The sequence below is a fragment of the Physeter macrocephalus genome, chromosome 3, assembly GCF_002837175.3.
Source record: "Physeter macrocephalus isolate SW-GA chromosome 3, ASM283717v5, whole genome shotgun sequence".
Taxonomy (NCBI): domain Eukaryota; kingdom Metazoa; phylum Chordata; class Mammalia; order Artiodactyla; family Physeteridae; genus Physeter; species Physeter macrocephalus.
The window spans coordinates 13196693-13207626 of record NC_041216.1 but is presented as its reverse complement, the minus strand read 5'-3'; the positions used below and the strand labels follow the sequence as shown (position 1 = coordinate 13207626).

Genomic DNA, 10934 nt, shown 5'->3' with positions numbered 1-10934 from the left:
CGCAACAGGGGAGGCCACAACAGTGAGAGGCCCACGTACCGAAAAAAAAAAAAATTGTGGGGACTTCCCTAGTAGTCCAGCGGTTAAGACTCCACACTCCCAATGCAGGGGGCCCGGGTTCAATCCCTGGTCAGGGAACTAGATCCCGCATGCCACAACTCAGAGCCTGCATGCCACAACAAAAAGATACCGCATGCTACAACTAAGACCCGGCACAAATAAATAAATAAATATTTTTTTAAAAAAGAAATGTTATTAAAAATATATATATTGTGGAAATGCAAAAAAAAAAAAAAATATATATATATATATATATACATATTGAACACATATTCAAGTAAAATAGGTTAGGAGATACATAAGTTAATCAGTTTAGTAACCCTGAACATTTACATTCAATTAAACCTAAAGATAATGAACTAGTATGAATATATACTCTACAAATAAATATGCTTAATGCAAAAAAAAAAAAAAACAGAAATAAAGAAAGACCATGTCAATCAGAAGGGGAGGTTATTCAACTATTCAAGTATAGAAAATAGCCGGGTCAGAAACAAACACTGGCAGTGCCCATCCCAGCCCATCCAGAAGAGAGCCATCAAGAGTTTACAGCCTCACTGGCAAGCTTATCCTTGCTGGGCGCAGGGCAGGGAAGTTGTGGGCAGCAGGCCTAGATGGTTAACATCAGATTCCCTAATTCCCCAAACCCTGATCCCAGGCCTCCAAACAACCTTCTGATTATGATTCAGGTTCCATTAGGCCCACTACAGAAGCTATTCTGGTCATGCAGACTTTTGAGTATCCATGTCTGTGATAATTCTTACCCTTAATGAAGAAACTGATATTCCAATTTTATTTTCAACAATTAAAATACAGAATATTTTTTAAAACAGGAATGTTAAACTTTGAAAGTAATATAATCTGCTGTGGGATTTTTTTTTTTGGTATGGTAAAATATACATAAAATTTATATTTTAACCATTTTTAAGTGTACAGTTCAGTGGCATTAAGCACATTCACACAACCATTACCACTATCCATCTCTGAAACTTCATCAATCCAAACCAAAACTCTGTACACATTAAACAGTAACGCCCATTCCCCCATCCTCCTAGTCCCTGGTAACTACCATTCTACTTTTTGTCTCTATGCATTTGTGTTGTGGTGGTTTTAAAACATGTCTGTCATCAAGAAGTGGAGTCTGTATTCCCTCCCCTTGAACCTGGACAGGTCTTTGTGATTGCCTCAAAGAACACGATTCAGCAGAAGTAATGCTGTGTGACTTCGGAGACTGAGTTACCAAAGGCCATGCTGTTTCTGCCAAATGGCTAAGGGACACTTGTTCTGGGAGCCCGCAGCTGCCATGCAGAAGTCCAGCTATCCTGGGACTGCATATGAGGAGACCAGGTAGAGAAGCCACAGAGACAGCCAGAGAGTGACTTGTGGAGTCCCTGCTTTTTGAGTGTTCCAGGCCAGGCATCATACGTGGACGTGATGAAGCTCTGTTACAGGTTAAACTGTGTCCTCCAGAAAGGTGTATTGAAGTCCTAACCTCCAGTACTTCAGAATGTACTGGAAATAGGGTTGTTGGCAGACATAAGTAGTTAAGATGAGGTCATACTGGAGGAGGGTAGGCCCTTAATCCAGCATGACTGGTGTCCTGTGAGAAGAGACACAGACACACAGGGGAGAAGCCCATGTGAAGACCGAGACACAGGCTGGAGCGATGCAGCTACAAGCCAGAGAATGCCAAGGATTGCTGGCCACCACCAGAAGCTAGGAAGCAGCAAGGGAGGATTCTTCAACAGAGGCACTGGAGAGAGCTTAGCCCTGTTCTTCTGGCTTCCAGAACTAAGAGAATAAATCTGTGTTTTTGTTTTCTTGTTTTTGTTTTTTTTTTAATTAATTTATTTATTTTTGGCTGCATTAGGTCTTCGTTGCTGCACACGGGCTTTCTCTAGTCGCGGTGAGCGGGGGCTACTCTTCGTTGCGGCACATGGGCTTCATCATTGCGGTGGTTTCTCTTGTTGCAGAGCACGGGCTTTAGGCGCACGGGTTTCAGTAGTTGTGGCACACGGGTTTAGTTGCTCCGTGGCATGTGGGATCTTCCCGGACCAGGGATCGAACCCACGCCCCCACCATTGGCAGGTGGATTCTCAACCACTGCACCACCAGGGAAGCCCCCAGTCTGTGTTGCTTTAAGCTATCTAGTTTGTGGTACCGTTACGGCAGCCCTAGGAGACTAATATGCCTTCCTTCAAAACACCCTCTGCCCCAGCCACCACCTGACTTCAATCACATGAGAGATCCTTAGCAAAGCTGCCCAGCTAAGCCCAGTCCACCCCCAGGCCCATGAACAAAACGAACAACTGTTACTGTTTTAAGTCATGTTTGTTACACAATAATAAATAATTGAAATAGCTGTCTTTTGCTATTAATACCAGCAATGTTAACCAGAAGTGTGTTATTTATTCCACCTCCACTACCAGCGCCTCCCAGAGCAGTATCTCCCTGACACTGGGAAGGAAGCCTTTCAGCCATGGGCTGATCTGCACTCAATCCCTTAATATCTTCTGCCTCATTCCCTTGGCCTGTCTTTGTAGGCACAGACTGTCCCCTTTCTTTTGATCACACTGCAACCAATGCAGGGGGGTAGCTTATTCATTTTACAATTATCAATGTTAGGTGGGTATCTCCCAGAAAAACCCAAGCTCAAATTTACTATTAAGTAGAACAGCAGAATACAAAATTATATGTACATTATGGATATAATGTTCTTGAGAAAAATACATCAATAAGCTAAAAACTGGAAGGAAAATACCATTATATGTATGGTAGAGATATAATAGCTACATTTACTAAGCTCTTACTTTGTGCCAGTCACTTTACGAACATAACCCATAATCCTCACAACGACCCTGTAAGGAGGGTATTATGATCCCCACTATACAAATGAGGAAACCAGCTCTAAGAGAAAGGAAGTAGGAAGGATAAGGTGGTACAGTTAGAAAGTGGCACATCCAATGCCAGGGTTCATTCCCCCTACCATACATGGATTTCTCTTCCTGTTTTGTTTTTTTTTTTAAAATAAATTTATTTATTTATTTTTATCTATGTTGGGTCTTTGTTGCTGCGCGCGGGCTTTCTCTAGTTGCGGCGAGCGGGGGCTACTCTTTGTTGCAGCGCGCAGGCTTCTCATTGCGGTGGCTTCTCTTGTTGTGGAGCACGGGCTCTAGGCGCGCGGGCTTCAGTAGTTGTGGGACGTGGGCTCAGTAGTTTGGCTCACGGGCTTTAGAGCACAGGCTCAATAGTTGTAGCGCATGGGCTTAGCTGCTCCGCAGCATGTGGGATCTTCCTGGACCAGGGCTCGAACCCGTGTCCCCTGCGTTGGCAGGCGGATTCTTAACCACTGCGCCACCAGGGAAGTCCCTCTCTTTCCTGTTTAATGCTACTATTGCATGAATACATAAATCCCAGAGCCCAGAAGTCTGATCCCAGCATGAAGGTTCCTGGAGGAACAATAGTGTGGATACCTCAGGGAGAAATGAGACCACATACCTAGATGCAGCTGGACATCTTTCACCTCCAGGGTGCTGGACTTGCGATGCCGAGCAAGCTGGCACGCTGCTGTCACCACGCTCTCGATAAAATCATCAGCAATCTGCAGCAGCATCTGGGGGAAAAAAAGTGGGGGAGAGTAACCATGACACTGGCAGAGTAGGCTCCTGTTGCTGGGACAACTGTATCTGCTTGAATCACATATTCAGTCAGGCTTTCTAACAGAAGGCCTGGAATCAGCATTTGAGCAAAGGTGGGGAAGAGGAGTGAGGACCGCAAGAGGAACACATTAACTCATTAACCAGGTTGAGAGAAACTCACACCTTTCTGAGGATGTACTTTCCGTACTTTCTACCTAGCAGCGATCAACCAGCCCAACCCCTACCCCCTCCACATCTTCTTATGAATTAGGTAGGAAAATAAAAGTGAATCATTAAATCCTTACTCCCTCATATTCTCTTAAAGCATTTTTATTTCCATTATCTCACCTAGTCCTTAAAATCATCCTGTGAAAAAAATGGGGCATAGATTTTACCCTAACTCTATAGAGGAGGATGCTAAGATTCAGGGAGATTAACTTGTTCATGGCCATGTAACTATTAAGCAGCAAAACCAGGATTCAACTTCAAGGTTCTGAGTCCAAATCCTGGATTCTTTCCAGTTCATTATCAATTATTCCTAGACTGTGTGAAGAGCAAAATCAGAATTCTGAAGTTAAAAATCTACATTAAAAAAACTGAAATTTTGATCAATGAATACATTCCTCATGGCTTCCTCTGCTGACCAAAAAAATAAAATAAAATAAAATTACAACCAGAGTTATAAACATTCCTTGTTCTGCTGGACTATCAATGTATTGTCATCTTTCCTATGGAACCAAACAGATGCCATCTAAAGGAAAGATTTCTAATTAAACATGGCAGATCAACTCTAAAAATGACCTCCTCTCCTTCCCTACACCCAGTAAAATAACCAGAAAGGAAAAAATATATATATATATAAATCCATAAAGACAACAAGAACAGGAGAGAAAACCTTAATGGACAAGATATTCCAATAAACTTTTAACGTAAATTTTTGTTAAAGAGGTAACAAAGGAAGAATGAGAACTGACCTAGCAGACAGAAGGTATAACACAAATGCACGCAGACGGGACACCAATGACAACGAACTGATTTGCCCTTCGCAACTCCTAAGAGATCCAGGATTTGGAGGTGTCATTAACCACAGAAGACTGGATTGAGGTATGGAACTAAAAACTGGACAATTGTTACATGTCTGTACAGAGTAGTCCCCCAACCCCCACACTTCAAAAGCAGCCAAGTGACTTCCCACACGTACCTGACCCAGAACACAGTAGGTTTACTCCCCAGAAAAACTGAACAGGATTGGCTACGGATGAGAGTACGCCAGACACAGCAGAGACAAGGGAAAGACACAGCCCCTTTCTCTTGCCTAGCTTCCAGGATGTTAGAAGCTAGAGATAAACCCTCCAGATAGGAGACTAAAGGATTTTTCTCTGCATATACTAAATGATTCCAGAGAAAAAACTTACAGATACTGATTAGGGAATCCCCCATTAAGAAGGTTGACTATGGACAAATTATTCTGAAGTGAAGCCAGTGGTATGCTGGAGCCAGATTAGATGAGGTCATGAAGGCCAATTATATGCATTTCTTCCCAATCCTGCATTCAGTGACAACATGTTGATAGCTTAAAATAGGGCATAGTGAGAATATTTACACCACAGAAATCAGGAAATGCTGAAAGTCAGAGTCTTTTTCTCCACAGAGCTGGTTGTTAAACATTTACCAATACATGACTGGGCAAAGACCATCAGTCAATAAGTTCTGCTTCAGATCAGGTTTTTAGTGGCTCTTTCTTTAAGAACGGATAGCCAGAATCACCAGACATTTGAAGAAAGTCTCCAACACTAAAAGGAAAATAAACAAACCAAAGGGGAAAAAAGGGACCCAGAGGAAACAAAGACAATGCAGGGAAAAGAAGAAAATGTCAAACAATGTAATTAATATCCTTAGAGAGAAAAATAAGATACTACAACTGTAAAATAAGAACAGAATGGCTTAGGGAAAAAAAAGTCCACAAGAAAAAGTTTATGGAAATTAGAATTTTTATTATAAAAGAAAGTTAAAATTTAGAAGATAAACTAAGGAAAATCTCCCCAGCAAGTAGAATTTAGAATTACAAAGAAATGAAAAAAGAGAAAAGATTAAAAAACCTAAGAGGATCAATGCAGAAGAGCCAACATCCAACCGTCATTCCACACAGAAAGAAAAAAAGCAGAGAAGAAATTATCAAAAAACTAAGATTAAAAAAATGGAACCTTCATACACAGCCAGTGGGAATGTAAAAGGATGGAATGCTTTGTAAAAACAGGAAGTTCCTCAAAGGAAAAACACAGAGTTTTACCATATGACTCACCAATTCCAGTCCTAGGTATACACCCAAGAGAAATGAAAATGCATGCCCACAGAAAACTTGTACATGAATTAAGAAAAAGAAAGAGGGGCTTCCCTGGTGGTGCAATGGTTAGGAATCTGCCTGCCAATGCAGGGGACACGGGTTCGAGCCCTGGTCCGGTAAGATCCCACATGCCATGGAGCAACTAAGCCCATGTGCCACAACTACTGAGCTTGCGCTCTAGAGCCCACAAGCCACAACTACTGAGCCCGTGTGCCACAACTACCGAAGCCCGTGCGCCTAGAGCCCATGCTCCGCAACGAGAAGCCTGCGCACCACAACAAAGAGGAGTCCCAGGGGCTTCCCTGGTGACGCAGTGGTTGCGAGTCCGCCTGCCGATGCAGGGCACACGGGTTCGTGCCCCGGTCCGGGAAGATCCCACATGCCGTGGAGCGGCCGGGCCCGTGAGCCATGGCCGCTGAGCCTGTGCTTCTGGAGCCTGTGCTGCGCAACAGGAGAGGCCACAACAGTGAGAGGCCCGCGTACCACAAAAAAAAAAAAAAAAAAGAGTAGCCCCCGCTCACCACAACTAGAGAAAAGCCTGCATGAAGACCCAATGCAGCCAAAAATTAAAAAAAAAAGAAAAAGAATATTACTTAGAAATACAGAGGAATGTTCTAGAAACAATTAAAATTGTTGAAAGTGACTGCCTGTGAGCAGCAGCCTACGCCCTTTTTGACAGGCAAAAGTAGCAGTGCTGTTAGGTATAAAGTGCTAGGCATTCTCCTAGGTGATTTGTATAAGTTATTCATGGGACCCTGACAATAACCCTGTAGATAAATAATGTCATACCTTACCAAAACAGGAGGAAGCTGAGTCTCAGAAAAGTTAACTGACCCACCCACAGAGCCAAGTCTCAAATTCAGACTTGTCTGCCTCTAAAATCTGTGCTCTTAACGGCTATTCTATACTATTTCTCAGGGACACAGTCTCTGGGGTACCCAATCCCACCTTACCTCCTCCACATCTTCATCCAATTGCTCATTAGGATCCACTTCTCTTACTAAGTCTTGTAATTTCTTCTTGGTCAATACCTAAAGTTAATTGGGAGAACATTTTTTTCAGCCAAGTAGCAAAGAAACAAACACCTCATTACCCTATAATGAAAGGCTATCAATTTGTTGGGTTTGGTTTCTACTTTCCAAAGAATTATCAGTCTGGCTTACTTGGTGCTATTACTACAAGACTATAGTCTCAAGAAAGAAATAGCCTAGGGAAAGGCAGAAAGAGCAATGTGGAAGAGAGGCCAACATCTGTCAGGTAGTTTTAGTAAACTCTAAATTAATTTGTAATTTTCTGACCACCACAAGTTGTACAGTGCCTCTGCTGCCTTTGGACAAGCTCTTCTACCCTTCTTCCTACCTGCTCAGCTCACAGTGCCTCCTTTCTGATGCTCTCCCAGCCCACCCAGGTAAAAGCAACCACTTCCTCCTTTGGCCTCCACTGTACCCTGTGTACCCTTCTATCATTGTGTACATTTATAAACTTGCCTGTTTCTGACTTAATAGGCTGAAGGCTCCTTGAGGGCAGGGAACACGTGTTCAAGTCTGTATAACTAAATATCGATATTTGTGAAAGTATGTACAACTATGATCCCTCTTTCATAAAGGAAATGTTATACCACATATATATGCCACTAAAGAAGGATCAAAAGACATACACTAAAATGCTAACCATAGTTATTTTGGGGTGGTGGTAGAATTTTGGGCTATTATTCTTTCTCTTTTTCTAAAGTTTTGCAATAAGCATTGCATGACATTGGAAATAAGGAAAAAATAATAATTTTTAAAATAAATATTTGTTAATAATGTCTCAGATCTATCCATTCAACCATCACTTAATTCAAGCCTTTGCCACATATCTTGATTTACTGCAAAAGTCTTAGACTTGGTGTTCCTCCCAGTCTGTCCCCTTTCCTACCTTTCTTGTCCCCTTACTGTCAAGTTAATCCTCCTAAGATATACAAGTTTTATTATGTTACTTTTAAGCTTATTAAATATTTGCAAAGATTGTTTATTGACTAAAAATTCCAAGGGAAACTGACTAGCATAGGCCTAGTATGTTCTGCCGTAATCCTACCTATACAATTTTTTCTCCTGCTCTTCTCCAACACCACACCCGTCATGGGTTGGTCTCCTGAATACCTGCCCAACCCTTCCCATTCACCGTTGCTAGTTCCTCCCCCATTCTCTTGAACTGTTGTCTCATCCTATTCTACCCAGCCTACAAGGCCCAAATCAAGAGAGTATACTTATTTCTTATGGCTCTGGAGGACAGAATCATGATCATGGGTAGAAACATGGGGTCAGATTTTAGAATCACTGCAGAAAATAAAGGCAGCAGCTAGATGAACTAGGAGAAAAGACTGGAGACAAGAGTACTTTTATTACAGGAATAATGAATAATGAATCCATTATTTAACTATTTTATTTTATTTAACAAGTATATAGCATATATATTTATATATAAATATATAAAAACCTGTCACAGGCAAGGTGTTGCGTCAGTGTGTGTATATATGGATGTATGTATATGTATATGCATACACACACATAAATACTACAAAGTAAAAACTGATAAATATACATGATATTTCGATAAAGAACTTGAGAAGTCTGAAAGGAAGAGGCAGCAGCTGAGACGGACATCTCTCAGAGTATTACTGCTTCAAAGAACAGATAAGAGGTGCCCACAGAGAACAAAAAGCGGATGATACCTGATTGTTTTCAGGGCTGAGACGCCCTCCCGTCCCAGGAGTGCCTGGGATCTTTACCACTGTAGTGCTATTGGCCATGGAGCCTTGTGGAGGGGTGCTAGCTGGTTCCGGTTTTATTGATGAGAAATTGGACAGGTTGATTAGGGCTGAGGGGCCAAACTGGTTCATAATCTGCCGTGCTTTGGACTTCAGCTCATAGAGCTTATCGAGATCTTGTTTCTTTTTGGAGCTATGAGGACCAAGGCCAATCAACTGTAGAAGAAAAACAAGAGAATTAGCTCTGGAAGTACATGTAATAAAGGATGAGTTTTAAAAGTAAAATTCTATGAGGTCTGTCAGACTTTGAAGGGTCTTCATTTGATACCTGCACATTGAAAATGGAGGGAATGAAGAATGTTCATTGCTCTCACCTGATATTTAGAAACCATCTCTTCTCCAAAAGCTAAATAGTCCATACAAGTGAAATAAAGAAGAAAGTAAATGAAATGAGGAATCTTATGTACAAAAATAAACTAGAATGAGCAAGACATTTCTGAAGACTTTGTAAAAATAGAATACTTGGTTAAGTACTACATGCATTATTTTTGAACATCAAATAATGCTAAACTCAAATAAATCATGGCACAATCACATACTTGAAACCTAGTCACAAAACTTCAGAAAACAGATTAGTTCATTTTGGCATTTCAAAACATGCTTACGTCTATGTCAGGGCCTAATAAACACAGTTTTCAGCAATTGTTAAAAGTAAGCTCTTCACTGTCATCAAGGGCAAATTTTCTCCGAGTGTTAGCAATCTTTAAATACATGCAGAGTCCCTAGGCTGGAGTAGCCAAGATTTCTAAATTTTAGAGCCATGAGGCTGACTCCATGGACATCAGCTTTGGTGTCATCAAGATCAGAAGCACATTCAGGAAGTTCCACCCACAGTGACCTCAAGGAGCTTACTTACAGCTATCTGAGTGTCTAGATCTTTAATTACATCAGCAACGGCTGTGAGCCCGGTGAAATGAGAGGCAGCCATTTTCAAAAGCTACCTGTAAATGAACAACTTGCATCAAGCACCACCCTTGCCACAGAACCATTTCAGTTGCATGGCCTGCACATCTTCAACGATCAGAATGCAGGCAAACTGACTGTGGAGAACATTTACTTATTCCAACTGGGCACCAAGAAAAACATCGCCATTTCTTTCATATACAACTTTTAAAATTAATTAATGATGACAATAGTAACATTAAGACTCTCTTCCAATAAAATGAATGTACTATTGTTAGAGATAAGCTAGCAGCATATGAAATACTTTATTGGCCAAAATTGTGGAATTTGAACCTGCAAGAATCATGGCAATGTTTTCAGAACTTGATAAAGCTTAGCAACCTGAATGAGTATCTATATCCTGCCCCTAGTGCTGAGTTCCTCTCCAACAAATTGTCTAACTCTCTAATACAAGAAATCATCTTCTCCTGGTTTACCCTTAATAAAAGCAACTAACTGCACTGGTTAAATGAGCAAGAGAAATTTGTTGGCCAAGAGCCAGCTGAGGGGGGCAGCACAGCATCAGGATTACTTTTTTTTAAAACCATATGTGGTTCTAGATTTTTTGATGATGGCCATTCTGACCGGTGTGAGATGATATCTCATTGTAGTTGTTTTTGTTTTTTGTTTGTGTGTTTTTTTGCGGTACGCAGGCCTCTCACTGTTGTGGCCTCTCCCGTGGCAGAGCACAGGCTCCAGACGTGCAGGCTCAGCGGCCATGGCTCACAGGCCCAGCCGCCCCGCAGCATGTGGGATCTTCCCAGACCAGGGCACAAACCCGTGTCCCCTGCATCAGCAGGAGGACTCTCAACCATCTCAACCACTGCGCCACCAGGGAAGCCCTCATTGTAGTTTTGATTTGCATTTCTCTAATGATTAATGATGTTGAGCATTCTTTCATGTGTTTGTTGGCAATCTGTATTATCTTCTTTGGAGAAATGTCTATTTAGGTCTTCTGCCCATTTTTGGATTGGGTTGTTTGTTTTTTTTGTTATTGAGCTGCATGAGTTGCTTGTAAATTTTGGAGATTAATCCTTTGTCGGCTGCTTCATTTGCAACTATTTTCTCCCATTCTGAGGGTTGTCTTTTGGTCTTGTTTATGGTATCCTTTGCTGTGCAAAAGCTTTTAAGTTTCATTAGG

General features: G+C 41.6%; 1 protein-coding gene across 3 annotated transcripts in view; it reads right to left on the bottom strand.

The window, feature by feature from the left end:
- The window catches only part of TAF12 (TATA-box binding protein associated factor 12), a 29482-nt gene that overhangs the window by 4512 nt on the left and 14036 nt on the right, over positions 1-10934 (bottom strand). The window contains exons 1-5 of one of the 3 annotated variants that reach the window (XM_028487278.2): positions 9708-9776; positions 9166-9197; positions 8756-9007; positions 6996-7073; positions 3559-3673 (exon numbers count right to left, since the gene is read on the bottom strand). In XM_028487278.2, coding sequence (XP_028343079.1) covers positions 3559-3673; positions 6996-7073; positions 8756-9007; positions 9166-9183 — 463 coding nt within the window. In that variant the 5' untranslated portion in view covers positions 9184-9197; positions 9708-9776. Of the gene's footprint in view, positions 1-3558; positions 3674-6995; positions 7074-8755; positions 9008-9165; positions 9198-9707; positions 9793-10934 lie in introns of those variants that run through there. The other 2 variants (XM_007100876.3, XM_007100878.4) reach the window with 2 other exon arrangements.